The sequence below is a fragment of the Petaurus breviceps genome, unplaced genomic scaffold (genome assembly GCF_028583685.1).
Source record: "Petaurus breviceps papuanus isolate PSGF00001 unplaced genomic scaffold, PetGlider_PUasm1.0 90723, whole genome shotgun sequence".
In the NCBI taxonomy this organism is placed as follows: Eukaryota; Metazoa; Chordata; class Mammalia; order Diprotodontia; family Petauridae; genus Petaurus; species Petaurus breviceps.
The window spans coordinates 2,725,423-2,742,834 of record NW_027187323.1 but is presented as its reverse complement, the minus strand read 5'-3'; the positions used below and the strand labels follow the sequence as shown (position 1 = coordinate 2,742,834).

Genomic DNA, 17,412 nt, shown 5'->3' with positions numbered 1-17,412 from the left:
CTCATTTACTTCTTCATCAGTTCATAGATGTCCTCCCAGGTTTATCTTAAACCATTTATTTTTAATGCATAATACTATTCTGTTACATTCATATATCATAATTTTCTCCAACCATTACCTAATTGACAGGCACTTCCTTTCTTCTTGGTCTTTGATATAACAAAAGAGTCACTATGTTTTCATATATATAGGTTTTTGTCCATAAAAATCTATGTTTGGGGCGTAGACATAATACTGGTCTTGATAAGTCTAAGACTATACACATTTTAGTGAGTTTTGGAGCATGGTTTCAAATTGCTTTCCAAAATGGCTGGACCAGTTCACAATCCACCAACAATGCATTACTGTGTTTATCTTTTCACATCCTCTTAAACAAATTTTCCTTTTTTCTCATCTTTGCTGATATGATAATTTTGCAGTGGAACTTCAGAGAACTAACATAGAGTTTTATACAAAGTAGATGAATGGATGAGCAGAACTTTTAGATCTAGCACAATTGATTATTTTTTCATCAGCATATAGTGCTAATGACCATGTTGGGTTTTTTTTTTTTTAATAGGTTGTTCCTGAATGTAGAGCATACTCCTAAAAAAAGACTTCTTTGAGAGGAAAATAATATATAGGTGTATAGCAAAAAAAAAAAGGCAAAAAATAATTCCCTTACCATGTTTAAAATAATTATTGTGAAATTTTTATTTTAAACCTTTCAATTCAAATAAAGATACTTTATTCCTCTTTATTATCACTTTTTTCCTGATCAGTTTAGGCATTACAATTTTCTTTCCATTATCACTGTAGTATATCATCTTTAAACTTATCTATTCTATTTGAAATGTATCATGGAAGAGACTAAGGGAAACTAAAAGACATTCACAATATTAGAAAAATTACGAAAGTATACCATAGTTCTAATCCTAGCTCTTGGGGTTTTGCTTAAAGCGACAAGTTTTCTTTCAAGGGTATTAAAAATGTGATTGTAAGTTGAAATTTAGGCTTTTTTGTTGAAGCCAAATTTAGGGGCAGTGAGTGGCCTGTATTTGGACCATTGTAGACACCAATGCCTATAAATATTTTTAACAGTAGTTTTGAACTCCTACAAATACTTGAAAATGAATTGTTTATTACAAAAGAATCTGAAATTCAAAATTTTTTACTATCGTTATATCATTGTCAATCATTAACCTAATCCCATTAGTTCAAATTCATAGCATTAATTAAGATACTAATAAACATTTAATGTTTAACTTTCCTTTCTTAGTATTATTTGGGTAAAGCTTATTCACTTTTTACTTTTTTATTTACCTTTCTTTTGTCCCAAATTACAGCGAGAGGAAATATTTAATTTTTGGTTATTTTTAGATATTTGGGCTTTACGTGCTTTATTAAAATTATGCAACATTGTTTGATTTATTGACTTTATTCACAGAGGTCTTTCAGTGAGTCTTCAGTAGTACTAATAATATTGGTAATAATTTAGACTCATTGTGGTTATTGTCTGTGTAAGACTGAAAAACATTTTGTTGTCAATTATAATCTTAAAATTGTCATTTTTCAATAGAATCGCAAAAATGATGAAGCCTCATATGAAAAGATGTTGAAATTAAGACGAGAATTTAGCAGAGCCATAACTATTTTGGAAATGATTAAGAGAAGAGAGAAAACAAAGCGGGAATTATTGCACTTAACATTAGAAGTTGTTGAAAAAAGGTAACACTAATAATATTTTATACCAATGAGCATTTGTGTCATGAGAGTTTTTAAAAATCACTTCTTCAATGCATCAAGAGTTTGTGATTTCATTGGTATTTGTATATCCTCTATAGATGTAGGCCTCAAACTATTCTTTAATAAGCTGTGTTTATAAGTCATGGCTACTATTCTGGTTGTAAGCTTTTTTAAACTTAACTATGCCTTTCCAGTTAGGTAAGTCATATCAGACCTTGTGAAAGCTTTCAGGAATGTATGGTTCACCCTATGCCATAATAATAAGAAGTTGGAATAGGACTTTATTACTTTAGTATTTTCTAGCATTTTGACACATTTTTGTCATTATGAATACTAATGAAATTCCTCTATAACTTAGTATATATCGTCTTTAAGAATTACTATAGCTGTGAAATTAATCACTGTGATCATGAGCTTTTCTAAAATTAGCTAAGTTACCTGGTCCATAGAAAATTGATATTCAGTCACTCCATGAGCCTTTACTCAAATCCCTGATATTTGAGCTTTTCCAAAATTAGCTAGACTGGTCCTTAGAAAACTGGCATATAGCCCATTAACATCCATTTTCTGATCTTTCTTATCATAGTAAAACCTGTCAAAGTTTGTATTCTACTGGCATAGATTTCATGAACCAAGGTCACCTGTATGTTGTGGTGTAACATTAGAGTAACTCTCTAATAAGTATAAATACTATTAAAAATAATTAAATATTATATATTTTTTAAAAGATTTGAATTTTGGGGTCTTTGTTTTCATACAGATTAAAATAAACTAAACTTGAAGTGTACTTTTTTAGCGATGTTATACAATATTTTTATAGTATGGTCGGTATACATAAAATAAAAACTCAGCCAGAATTTAAGAAGAATTAAGTCATATATTAGTTTCATTTTACAGTTGATTAAGCAGAAAAGACTTATGAAACTGTGTTCTTCTTAATTGATGCTTAATAAGTGATGATCTCAGTACCTCAGGGGAACATTCTGAACATCACTTTCCCATAAAAAATGTAGAAAGTTTAGAAGTTGACTGCATGTATATCAATCATACAATTAAGATTTTTAACTAAGCCTCCAATATAAGGTTATTTTTTTTCCTCTAAAAATAGGATATAAAGGAGTGGCTAGGTGGAACAGTGAATAGAACACCAGTCCTGCAGTCAGGAGGACCTGAATTCAAATTTGGCCTCATATACTTAACACACACACACACACACACACACACACACACACACACACACACACAACTAGCCATGTGACCTTGGGCAAATCACTTAACTCCAATTGCCCTCCACTCCCCCCCTTGAAAAAGCAGGAAAAAAAAAAAAAGCAATACAAAGAAAATGTTCTTGATAAATTTGGTTGGTTTCTGGCCAACTGAGGTTCCATTGTGCTCATGTTTGTATATAATATATAGCATTGTTTGTTTTTTTTCATCATATTTTAAAGATATCATTTGGGAGACTATGGTGGTGAAATCCTTAATGAAGTGAAAATTAATAGACCAGAAAAAGAAATATATGCCACTCCAGCAGCTCTTCATAATGGAAATCATCACAAAGTCCAAGAATGTAAAACTAAGGTAAATAACTTTTGAAGAGAATTACATCTGATTAATTTGACCAGAGTCAAGTAAGTGTTGATTTCAGTACTTAAGTCTGTAAGTATAAATCAAAAAATACATTATTTTTAATGTATCCTTTTAAGTAACTGTAATGTGTTTATAATCATTAACCTTTGTTAATAGTGGCAGATTATAAAAGATGAACATCAGAATTTAAAATTTTTTTCCAGGTAGACTATTTTTTGTTACTATCACTATTTATTTTCTGTTTAGGCTTTATGACTTTAGGTAAGTCACTTACTTAACCTCTCTGTACCTCAGTTTTCTCATTTGGTAAAACAAAGATTGGACTAATTGAATTTTAAAGTTCTTTTTTCCACACTAAGTTTCTATGGTTATATTTATTCATTGCTTACTTAGATGTGTGTCAAAAGTGCATTAAGATTTGGTTATGAATTCATTTCATTCCTTGTTACTTATATTCACTTAGCACAGTGCATATTAGGTACTTGATAAATACTTGTTGATTGATTGACTGACTCTTATTTTAGGGAGCTTTAGAAAAAAACCCAACACAATATTTACTCAAATACATAAAATACTTCAGCTAGCTACACAGGAAAAACTTGACTATACAAATGATATTAGGGTTTCAGAAATTGAATTACTGACACATTTCAGGATCTGAAGAATGTTTGGAATTCAGATTAGCTTCATTCTTTGGTTCTACCAAAACCCTAGGAACTGATTGTTTTTAAACTAGTTGAATACAATATTTACTTGTTTAAAATACTTATCTATTTTAGAAAGGCTGTTATATAGTCAACCCTCATTTGTCCTGGCTGCATTTCTAAAGTGTATGAGGAAACAATAAAGCCAGTTCAAGATAAGGAGCATTTATTAAGTACCTTCTACATACCAGGCTTTATGGTAAACACAGATTAAAATGAAAAGCAAAAGACAGTCCTTGCCATTAAATTCTAAATGGAGGAGAAACAATGTGCAAACAACTGTCTACAAGATAAATTGGAGATAATCAACACTAGGAAGTTACTCTGATTAAGGATAATAAGAAAAGGTTTATTGGAGAAGAGCTTTTAGCTGGGACTTGAAAGGAAGCCAGGGAAATCCGAAGGTGGAAATGAGATAGAGAGTCATGGGGTAGGGATATCCAGTGGATAAAAATGCTCAGTCTTTGGAATGTCTTTGGTGAGAAAAAGCAAGAGTTCCAATGTCTGAGGATGTCAGAGCATGTGGAAGGCATAAGGGGTATAAAGACTGAAAAGGTAGGAGGAGGCCAGGTTATTAAGCTCTTTGAAAGCTAAAGGACAGCTACAGCCTTAAGCAGGAATACTCTTCCCTCATGAGAGCAAGAAGAAAAAGATCAAGGTGTATGGGGTAGGTGGGGGAAAGGTGTTTTAGTTAACAAATAAAAATGTATATGATCATAGAACTCTAATCTTGGTAGGGATTTTTGAATCTTAAATCCCTTCTCATCCCTGGTCAGTGATGATTCAACTGTACTTATTGAGAAATCAGTTCACAAGTCATAAATTGATGGAGATTTTGACTTTATTGAACCTGAGTTTTAGATGCTGCCTACTAAAAAAAAAGGGGGGGGGCAGCTATAAATTTAGATAATATAGTTCTTAGTACTAGAAATTTTCTTATAACTAATTCTGGTTCAGTACTCTCATCTAACAGATGACTAAGTACTGAAGCTTAGAAAAGTTAAAGTGACTTGTCCCAAGCTGGAATTAAAACCCATGTCACTTAACTACTATTAACCATGCCATGCTGTTTCTCTTTGTATTACGTATCCATTTGAGCCAAGAGTGTTGATTATTGCTACTACTTTTCATGTTATAGTTCTACTATAGGGCATAAAACCTTGTTCTTACCTTAGAATATTTTTCTTCAGATTGAAGAGTAGAAGCAAAATATTCCAGTCCAATAGAACTTTAACTTTATTTTTATCAAGGAAGAATGTTAAGGTAAAATGTAGATATCACACACACACACACACACACACACACACTCACACTCATACAGTCTTTCATCTTTAGTTCATACCTATCTTTTAGAGATGCTTTCTTCTTCTAACTCAATTTTCACTTGTACTCAAGATTTGTATAAACCTTAGGAAGATGCTTTAACCCTTTTTTAAAAGTAGGGTATGTCACTAAGAGTTCTTTTACAGAAAGTAAATTATAGGAAAATTTATAATTTTTGGTAATATAATTTTGGAATTTTAAAAATTGTCATTTGAAAGTCTTTTAATCATTAAATTTCTTCTTTTGCTTTTTCTGTCAGTGAAGGAAGACTAGCAGTCTTTAATTTATTTCACTACTAAGAATAAAATATTTTACTGATTATCATGGCATCATAAACGAACAGATCTAATGTAGAGCTCATATAGTGCATTTCCTTGTCTCCAAGCAGAATGACTTCTAAATTATCTATAAATAGAGAACATTTGCCAGTGCAACAGAATTGTTTTTTGGATTAGCATTAGTGCAGGTAGTGCAATAAATCGGCAGTCTTCATAGTCCAACTAGCCTGGCTTAATAGTTACCCTAGGGTAATGAGAGCAGTCACTTTGCTAGAAGTATGATCTCATTAATATATGGGTACTACCTCAATTAAGGCACCACTTCTAATAGGGCCTAGAACGTAGTAGGTACTTCATAAATATTTATTGGTTATTGACTGATAGCCTGTCATACAATGCTTGCCTATCATTTGCAATAGTTGTCCACATCTTTCTGTAAATCTGAAAGGGGCACTTAAAAGTTTAATTTCTTAACTCAGAAACTACCATCAGTACTAATTTTTTTTTGTGTTGACAATTAAACTCTTCATGTTCTTTTTGTAAGAATATAAACCTGAATCAGTGTAGAGTTAAAGTGTGCTGAATCTTGCAAGTATGTATATATTCCTTCATTTGTAATCAGCATTTTTATTGTTTAGGTTGATATAGCTGATGGTAATTATTTCCAACTTTCTTATACAGCACATTTGTGATTATGCCTCTCACATAAAATTTAATTACTTGAAAGTATATTAACGTTTGTCACGTTTCAGACCTTTATATATAGGTAGTTTCTTAGAAATTGTTTTTATCTTATTCTGTTGTTGCTTCTCATTCTAATTATATCTTACCAAGTTGATTTTCATAATATTAAATATCTTTGGTTATAAAGCAGTTATAATATCTGTTACCTTTCCATGTATATAACTTCATCATCAGCTTAAGATTTGTATATTTGTATTTGAAGATGATTAAGAATATTAATATATTTTAAAATAATGAAACTCTATTTTCATGGGAATTAGTCAACCTTATTTAAAAAAAAATTGCTCCCAAATAAATTGAATTACTAAACAGGCATACAAATGATTCATAAGTTGAATTGAACTAATTATTTATTTATAATATGAACTAAAATTTATCATTATTGCCAATCTACCATAATGAAAGAAAAAAAAAAGATAATACAATACAAAAATCTTTGCAGTATTTGGATTGTAAACATTTGAATAATCCCCAAAGTCACACTATTAATTTTAGTTTGTTATCAATAAAACATAAATTCAAGTCCCTTGATTGACTTTTATTGTAGCTAATGGGAAATAAAATACGTTGAAGTAGATGACAGTAGAATGATTCCTGGCATGTCCATATTCAAAACAATAAATAAAATAACTTCTAAATAAAACTTTTGGTTTTCATAGAGCAGCTTAGGTTCTTTGAATTATAAAATATTTTCATTTTCCCTTTCATCTTGGGCAAAATTATAACAAACAGCACCCTCATCATTCGTCTTTAAAAGAAGAGGCTCCTGATGTTGTTCGTCAAAAGAAGAAGTACCCAAAGAAGCCAAAAGCAGAGACTTTGATAACTCCTCAGCAGCCCACTACTGAGACATTACCTGTGATCAATAAGAGTGATATTAAACAGTATGACTTCCACAGCTCAGATGAGGATGAATTCCCACAGGTACTTAATTTACACTTTATTTTAAAAGATCTAGTCACTGATGTCAACATTATTGTAATTTATAGTTGGCACAAATAGAAAACCTCTGACTTAGTCAAAAATTGTTATTCAAATTCTTGGATAAAAGAAGCATTTATAGAAAATAATTCCTTTGTTTACTGTATAATTTTCAAACATAATGTACGATTGTAAAATTCATTCACTAAAAGTTTTGATGGTTTTATTCATTGTAAAAAGTGCTATTTCAAAAAGTATACTTTAAAAATTAATATATTATAAAGATGTATCTACTAAATTAGTTAAAAGTTCCTCTTCCTTGCATTAATTTCACTGCTCACATGTGTGGGCTCCATTTATGCTTAATTTCACCTTTTCCCACTTTCAAATAGTCTCACTTAAAAAAAAATATGCACATTAACAGTGGTGAAGGATAACTTATTTACAGTTTTTGAGTAGTTAATTTTTTGTTCATGAAATAATGAAATAATATTTAAAAAGATTTTAATGCTTGAGGATCTTGTTATTTTTAACTCACCATATTTACCTTTTCCAGTTGATATAAGACAGAAGAGGCAGGAATTATTGGGAGATCTTGTTAAGTCACGTGTTAGACTTAGAAATGTAAAGGAGTCTTAACAAAATGAAGTAAAGTCCTTACCCAATAATCCAGAACTAGAGGATACTAAATTTAACACATGGATAACTATTTCTCTGCTTCCTCATTCCCTGCTAATAAACTGTGGCAAGGAAGATCATTTTATTACAGGTTTTTGTCTAATGGGACCACATGTAGTGAGCATGTTGAATATCCATGCTCTAGGGCTATGACTACTCTGTTACCTGATTAATCAAGAGTTTTAGAATTTTGCTGGAAAACTTCATAGGAATACCTGTAGAAAGTGGTGAGATGGGACGGCTAGGTGGCGCAGTAAGAGCGCCGGCCCCGGAGTCGGGAGGCCCCGGGATCGGTTCCGGCCTCACATACTTAACACCCACACAAAATAACTGGCCATGTAACGTTGGACAAGTTACTTAACCCCAATTGCTTTAAAAAAAGAAAAAAATGGTGAGAGATTCTATGTAATGAAGTCATACTGTGATGTTTTTGAAAGGCCAAGGTTAATGACTGTGGCATCTTCCCAATATAATAGAGAATGAATTTTTGACTAAAATTAAATTTGCCTACCAGATTTTGACACAGATAATGATCTTGATATTTTAATTTAAAGATTCTTTGAGGTTAAAAAAATGCTTCAGAACATAAAATTTTAAAAAATGATTCTTTACATTACCAAATAAATTTTTGTTTTATAACTATATTAGTCAGTTTTTTAAAGTAATTATTCTATCATATTTAAAATAACTTAATTTATGAAATACTGGTTTAAATGTAACTTTTCAAGAACCAGAAAATAAACTTGGGTGGTCTTGGCCTTTTCTGTCATTCTTTGTTCATACGATGATAGATCTAAAACTGGAATGGACCTCAGAGGCATTCTAGTCCAACTCCTTCATTTTATGGATGAGAAAATAGAGGCTCACCAGTATTCTTGAGTAATCAACTAAAAGAATGTCCAGTCTAGAACCATTCGTTCTAATAGTTTTAATTTTACATCAGAGAAATATAATGAACATTTTATTAAGATGCTAGAAGGGCTAATATATGAGGACAAATGAAAATTAGCCTTTATAAGTTTGGGAAAACTGGAGAAGTGGTTGTGACCGTACCCTTTAAAATGATAAAAAGGTATGGATATTTTGCTTAAGGACATTTGTTCACCAAATTTTACTGCCTCAGCCCCCTCCTGCCCCACATTTCACCCATTTAACCTTTTCTTTTTTGCTTTTATCTGTTTCCCCATCTTCTGTCTCTTCATTTGTTAGTAGAGGTGAAATTTAAAATAATTAGAAACCTCCGAATGTCAGTGTGCATGCTTCAAGAATAGACAAGTAGGAGAAAAGCTATGAAACTTCACTCTTTTCCAAAGTGGCCAAGGTATAGAGAGACCCTGACCAAAAATACCAATTGAAATTTATGAAACGAGGAATATTCAATTTAAATCCCTGGGTCTGTGGGGGGAAAAAAGAAGGAAGCATTTGTAGAGCCAGTTGGGCTCAGAAATGGCCTTGTGGTTTATGCATATACCACTTGTTTGAGGCTTAAGTTTCTTAAGTAAGCTTACCCTTGGTACACCATTAATAGGAAGTTTCATATAAATATATGTTTTCTGGCATGTCAAGACTGGCCAGTTCCCCCTAAACTCTTACTTTTTTATAGACTCCTAGATTACTGGCCCAGAAAAAGAAGGGCCAATACTTCTACAATCGTGAACCAGGGAAATACAAAGACTAACCTTCTTAGTATCTTTCCACTTCAAGAGCTACCACATGCAGTAAGACACACACACACACACACACACACACACACTGCTTTCCTAACAACCCATAGTGACCTCATTTACATGAGAAACCTTTCCTTTCTAACTCTTCAAATCATAGAATCTCAGAATTGGAAGGTACCTTAGTAGTCATGTAGTGTAACCTGTACCTGACCAAGAATTCCTCTTATAAAATAACTGAGAATGAAACTTAAGAACTTATGGCTGAGACAGTTACTAGCCTAGTTTCCACATATATACCCCCATCAAAAACCTAAAAATTCCACCTGACCAAATAAAGATCAAGAAATATAATCAGCAACTATAATAACAGACATCTTCCTCCCTAGAACTTCATAAAATTTCACCAAGAACCCACAGGAGATAGGAAAAGGAGCTGCTTGAAAAGCCAACACCAGAGCAGGCAGACAAGATGATAGTTTCCCCCAGCAACAGAGAATGGTCAGAAAATCCTGTATCCCCCTTTCTTTCTGGAGGCAGAGGGGAGGGCCTCTGTCCATCATGACAGGGACCTTGAAAGGGGCTGGGAATGACATCGAGGAACCCCAAGGTCCTTAGCCTCTGTGTCCTGAGGCACTATGGAAAACTCTTAAAAATATAGTACTCTAGAACCGCAAAGAAGTGGAAGTCAGTATATTAACCCAGATTAAACAAAGGAGGGCCTACCACTAACACCCAAAAATACAGTTAGTGGGGCAGAGCCAGGCCCTGACCCAAAGCACCAATTTGGGAACTAAGGCAAAAGAGATGAGTAACACAAAGTTACAGACTTCACTATTAAGAATTATAGTAGATCTAAGATACTCCAAAATCCAAAGTAGTTCAGAGAAGAAAATTATATGCCTAAAAAATACATAAGCAGGGGCGGCGAGGTGGTGCAGTGATGAGTAAGAGCGCCGGCCCTGGCGTTGGGAGACCCAGGATCGGTTCTGGCCTCAGATACTTGGCACCCACACAAAATAACTGGCCTTGAGCAAGTTGCTTAACCCCAGTTGCTTTATAAAAAAATGCATAAGCAAAATAGAAAAAGCCACATTAATGAATCAGTTACACATTTCAAAAAAAATGAGAAGCCCAAGAAATAAACCCAAAATAACTATAAAAGCAGAAATCTTGAAAATGAGAGGAGAAATCAATTGAAGCCAAAAAAGACAATAAAATTAAAATGTAGTTCTTTAAAAAAGACTGACCAAATTGATAAACCTGATTAATCTGATTTTAAAAAAAGAGGGCAGAAAAACAATCAAATCAACAAAATAAAACCTGAACAAGGTGAAATCATAAGACAAGCATGAGAATAAAGACTTAGAAGCAGAATATACGACAACAAAACTGAGAATACAAGAGAAATAGAGGGTTATGTCCACAAATATAAATCATGCAAACTAAGAACACTGAAGAGAGATCTTAAATAATGCAATTTCAGAAAAGGAAATAGAACCTGCTGTGAAGGAGCTACCAAAATGGAAGGGGAGGACAAGGCGGGATGGATTTATAGGAGGATTATATCACATTTTTAAAGAGCAATTGCTACCAATACTCAAAATTGAGAAGGAAAACACATTGCCATTCTCTTTTTATGAGACAAATATAGTTCTAATAGCTAAAATTTCAAATAAAATCTTTTGAAACAAACTACAGTGATTTATTTAAGATATCATTCATTTTGACCCAAGTTAGGTTTATAGAAGGGTCTGTAAGTGGTTCAGCATTATTATACAAAAAAGAAAAAGAGCTAATTTATTTTAAATATCTTACATATTGTAAGTAGTGAGGTACTTTTTTATAACATAAGTTTGTATCTCAATTCAAAAGCAAACATCATATACAATGGTTATATGTCAGAAGCTTTTCCAATTAATACAGGAATAAAGCCATGATGCCCCTTTACTCTGCTGTTCTTTGCTGTTGTTCTAAAAATGCTAACAGTGGCAGTAAGAGAAGAGAAAGAAATTAAAAGCATAAAGATTGGCAAATAGTAGATAAAATCATCCTTTCTTTTATTGATCACATGAAGGTATAAGATATGTTTTGAAAATTCTTGGGAATAAGCAATGAAACTGAGGTAGTAGTTGTAGCAAAAGTTGTAAGCTACTTGTTTTATAGCTTGCAATTCAGAAAACCTAGCAGTTTTATGTAATAACAAAGTCTAAGAAGCAATAATAGAAAAATTCCCATTCAAAATAACTTTGCAATGCTTAAAATATTTGGTAGTCATTCTACTAAAACATACTCTGTACTTGTATATTCAATTCCAAAAGAATCCTTAAAAAATATAAAAACTTAAAAAGCTAAAGGAATATCCAATATAATAAAAATTACTACCGTGTTTCCCCGATAATAAGACCTATCCCGAAAATAAGCCCTCCCCTTACTGTGTAAGATTCCTCTAAAATAAGCCCTCCCCCGAAAATAAGCCCTATTGAGATTGCTACTGTAGTGAAGGTGATCCCCTGTGCTACACGCTACATTATGGTACCCTCTGTATGCACCATCCCCCCCCCGGGTGAAACGCACACCGCTCTCCAAGCTGCATCCAATCAGAGCCGTAGCAGTGAGCGCGTCATCCTGTTCTTCCCCAGTGATTTGCTTGCTGGCGCCATTGAGAGCAGTGCCGCGGAGAGCTGAGGCAGGACAACATAAGCCCTCCCCTGAAAATAAGCCCTCTGGTGTTTTTCTTTCCAAAAAATTTAATAAGACAGTGTCTTATTATCGGGGAAATACGGTATTACCAAAGTTAATTTACAGAATTAATGCTATACCAATCAAAGTTCTGAAGGGATGCATTATTGGGATAGATAAAATAATAACATTGCACATGAAATAACAAATTATCAAGAGCATCAAGGGAATCAAAAACAAGTAGGAATGAAGAGTATTCCCTCTTTCAGATTTCAGACTATAGTACAAAGTAGCAGTAATTCTAGCTTAAAAAATAAAGCAGATTAATGAAAAACATTAAACAAGTGAGTATCAGAAATAATGGAACTTAACCCCCTACTCAGTAAACCACCAAAACATCAATTAATTAGTAAGGAACTACTTATTTGAGAAGAGCTACTAGGAAAACTGGAAAGCAGTTTTAAAGAAATTAGACTTAGACAAATAATTTATAACATTCTACAATAAATTTCTCATATGTTTAAATTACGAGAAGAGAAATAGATAATATATCTTTTATGCCTGTGGGTTGGAGATAATTTTTTTTTTGCCAAACAAGCAATAGAGACAATTACAAAAACATAAAATTAGAACATTTTTATTCCATAAAATTGAAAAACTTTTTACACAAACAGAATTAATGCATATAACTAGGATGAGAAGGGAAACTGTTCCCTGGGGGGAAAGAATCCTTGTGTTATCAATATTTCTGATAAGAGTTTGGTATCTAAAATGTAGAAGCAACTAATAGAAATAAGATAATATGTTATTAGACAAATGATCAAAGGTATGATTAAGGTAAGCAAAAGAAGAGTTGTGAAGCATTAGCAATATGAAGGAAATCTCCAAGATGTTAGCAGTAAGAAAAATATAAGTTTTTTAGGTTTCACCTAACACCCAGCAAATTGGTGATGATGACAAAGGATGGTAATAGTTGTGGAGGGCTTATAGGAAGATGGCACACTGGTGTGTTGTTGGAGCTGTCAGTGGATGGAAAAGCATTTTGGAAAGCAATTTGAAATTTTGCAAATAAAAGTGGCTAAAATGTCTGTATTCTCTGACCCAAAGTTTGCACCCCTGGATATACAATCTCAAGGAAGTTGTTAACAAAAAGAAAGAAGACACCAAAATATTTATGGCATCACTTTTTGTAGTAGGGAAAAAGAAAGAAAACATGTCCATCAAGTGAGGAACAGATAAACAAATGATGGTACATGAATGTAATGAAATGTTACTGTGCTACAAGAAATGACTATATGGAGATACATAGAAAGACTGATGTGAATTGATGTAAAGTGAAACAGAGGTAGGAAAACGGTATACCCAAGGATTACAACAATGTAAATGGAAAGAAGGATTGCAAAACCATCGAAAACAAATGTTGCAGAATAATAAAAGGACCAGCTTCACCTCCAAAGAAGAGATATGAGAAGATACTTCTATTCCTTTGTTTATGGGGAAGGAGGTATCTGGGTATGGAAGGTTTTTTAAAACGCATGCATTTTAATTTATGTGTTTTTCTCCCTTTTTATTCCATCTTCCAGAGAGCCATTTCTTACCACAAAGATTATTTTTAAAAATAGAAAAGTAAAAGAGGAAAAGCAATCAGAAAAACTGATAGATGTGGAACATTACATATAATATCAGATTTTTGTAGTATATTCATCTGTTTTTCTGAATTTTTTCTTTTCCTCATTTTTTTCCTTTTATAAAAAAATTCTGGGCGGCCAGGTAGCACAGCGAGTAAGAGCACTGGCCCCAGAGTCAGGATGACCTGGGATCGAATCTGGGCTCAGACACTTAGCACCCACCCAGAAACACGTGGCTGTGTAACCTTGAGCAAGTTACTTAACCCCAATTGCTTAGGGGTGGCCAGGTGGTTCAGCGAGTAAGAGCACCTGCCCCAGAGTCGGGATGACCTGGGATCGAATCCGGGCTCTGATACTTAGCACCACACCCAGAAATAACTGGCCATGTAACCTTGAGCAAGTTACTTAAACCTGATTGCTTAAAAAAAAAAAATTCTTTGTTCTTAGAGGTGGAGCTACCTCTCAGAAGGCTTATATAGGAGGAAGTATAGATAATGTAAAAGGAAAATATTTTTTAAAATTATAAGTTAAAAAAGAAAACAATCAAAAGAATTTAAAAAATTGGAAAATGTAAGCTGTGATATAAAAAACATAACTGATCTTGAAAAGAGGTTAAGAAGAAATGACTTGAGACTCACTGAATTCCCTAAAAGCAGTGTTTTGCTTTTTTTTTTTTGTCTCAAAACTTTGTTTAGAGAAATCACAAATTAAAGTTGTCTAGATCTTTTAGCACCAGAATGCAAAGTAGAAACAGAAGGAATTCACCAGTCACTTCCTGAATGAAACTCCAAAATGAAAAGTCCCAGGAATACCATAGCCAAAATCCAAAGCTTCTCCATCAAAGAGAAAATGCTGTTAGCCTCCAGGAAGAAGCAATTCAAGTACCAAGGTATTACAGTCAGGATGATACATGACCTGGCATTTTCTACTTAAAAAAAAAAAAAAGGAGATCTTGGAATACAATATTTGGGGGAAAAAAAAAGTAAAAGAGATAGACTTATAACCAGAAATAATTTACCCAGCAAAACTGAGCATAATCCTATAAGGGAAAAATGAAACTTCAATAAGAAATAGAAGCATTTCCAATGAAAAGAACTGGGGTGAATAGGAACCTTGAACCTTGAAGTATAAGTACAAGAGATCAGATAATATCAAAAAGGTAAATTTATTTGAACAATTTGAAGGGCCTCTGTGAATTAAACAAAGGATGGTTGAACACACCCACAGAGTTTGATATAGAGATGCATCAAACTTAACAGAGAAATAGTTGGGGATAGGGAGAAGAGAGGTTAATAAGAGGGAAGTAATAGTAACACTCAAAAATGGAGCAGGTAATAACAAAAAAAAACAAAATTTCCTGATCCTGAAGGAGGGATCTAAAGGAAGAAAGAAAAAACAGAAAGCACTGGAAGCTAATGATTGGGGTTATCCATCATTTGGAGAATGACTGAACAAATTATTGTATATGAATATAATGGAATATTATTGTGCCATAAGAAATGATAAAAGATGCAATTTCAGAGAATCCTGAAAAGTATGAATTGATGCAAAGTAAATTAAGCACAATTAAGAGAACAATTTATACAACATCATACAGAAAAACAACTTTAAGAGACTTAAGAACTTTGATCAAAGCAACAACCAACCACATCTTCATAGGATCTATGATGAAGCATGTTATATACCTCTAGACAGAGGTGATGTGTTCCAAGATTTGGACAGAAAAAAATTCATTTTTGGATTTGACTTCTGTGTGAATTTGTTTTAGTTGACTATACTAGTTTATTAAAAGAGTGATCCCTCCCTTTCAAATGGGGACAGGGAACGGAGAGTTAGAAAAGAGAGAGAAAACTACTGAAACATTTTAAATATACAGAAAAGAACAGAAGACAGTTCAGAAGGAAGCACAAACAGGTCATTGTGGTTTTGAAAGCGGAGTGTTGTATATACATACTTATAATAAAAGCAGACAGTAAGAAATAGATTCTCAGTTTGTATACCAGACCTCTTTTTTACTGTTGTTCTTCTGTGCATATAAAAACACCCTTGGGGTACAGAGGGTTGGGTTTTTAAGTTCAGAAATTAAAAGAAAAAAATTTTTTAATGAAAGAAACAAGTAGATCTCAAGTTTGAAAAGATTTGCAGGGAAGCATAATCCATTACCTTCCAAAGCTGTCTGTTCTGTTTGTTTTCATGTTTTTGTTTTTTTTACAACCACCGTAATCAAGTTTCTTTACATCAAACCATAATCTGTGTCTCTGCAAAGCAAACACTATTTTCTGGGTTTACAAAAAAACCAAATCTAATAATCCCTTTTTAATGTAAAGACATTTCATATCATGACATCTGCTTAAGTGTTCCCTCTAGGTCCTTGAAGCAGTTTTATTATGCCATGGTCCTCAGTGTATTTACCTTCTTCTGGACATATTATATAGTTTTTTAATGCTCTGCCTAATATGTGACGCTCAAAGCTGAAGACAACACTAGTGAAATCTGACTAGGTCCTAGTAAAGGAAGGGAATGAGGGAATAAACATTTATTAAGAACCTACTTTGTGCCAGGCATTGCGCTAAGCACTTCTTTTTACAAATATTATCTCATTTAATCCAGTCTGGAGTATCATGGAACTGTCAGTGCACTTATTGTGATGTAACCAAGATAGCCTTCTTTTCTCTCCCCCACCCTGGCTGTGGTATAACTTGATTCCTATTGAATCTCCAGTCTGCTAAACCCTGCTGATACTTTTTCACACACTGCTCCTGCATTATGTTCAATGCTTTACATAGCATAGGCAGCATGGAGTAGTGAACCTGGCTGTGAGATCCTGGTCAAATAACTTAACCCTAGGTAAACCTCTAAGACTGTAAATTGTAATGTTTTGGTAGAAGGATCTTCATCTAGGATTTCCTTTGAATTGAATTGACTAGATAATACCAGTGATTTATAAGCATAAAAATTCTGAAATTAAAAAGTAGTTAATTACTAACCCTGCAGGCCAGAGATCTTCAGGTTCTGTTTATTGGATAGCACCTGACTGATAATCATTACCTAAGGTATTAGCACCAGGTCTATAGACTTTATCTCTGCTACCAAAATCACTTCCTGAAAGGTAGCTTGAAATATGAAAACTGGACTTCAGATTTGTAAGGGCTGTAGTGAACAAGTGTAACCTGAAATATCAAACTGAAATGCAAAACACGTTTACCTATATAGAAACATTGTTACAAACCTACAGTACATTACCACAGTGTGTTAAATAACCCAGTGTCTGGGTTGACCTAGAAACGTAACAATCATGGATAATTTGTTTTTGTAGGAAAGCACATACCTTTATACAAACAACCAACTTAATAAGTGAATTTTTAAGATATAACCTGTTTGTATGTTTCAGCCTGGCTATATGGATTCAAGAAGTGTTAGATAAATTTGTGCATGGTAGATTCATAATAAACTAGGAAAATCTGAGAAGCATCTC

General features: G+C 33.2%; 1 protein-coding gene across 3 annotated transcripts in view; it reads left to right on the top strand.

Annotated features, from left to right (window-relative positions):
- Positions 1-17,412, top strand: part of EPC2 (enhancer of polycomb homolog 2) — a 187,624-nt gene that overhangs the window by 143,673 nt on the left and 26,539 nt on the right. For 2 of the 3 annotated variants that reach the window (XM_069066727.1, XM_069066729.1), the window contains exons 5-7: positions 1,559-1,707; positions 3,174-3,306; positions 7,097-7,288. In XM_069066727.1, the coding sequence (XP_068922828.1) occupies positions 1,559-1,707; positions 3,174-3,306; positions 7,097-7,288 (474 nt within the window). The remainder of the gene's footprint in view (positions 1-1,558; positions 1,708-3,173; positions 3,307-7,096; positions 7,289-17,412) is intronic. The other variant, XM_069066728.1, reaches the window with a different exon arrangement.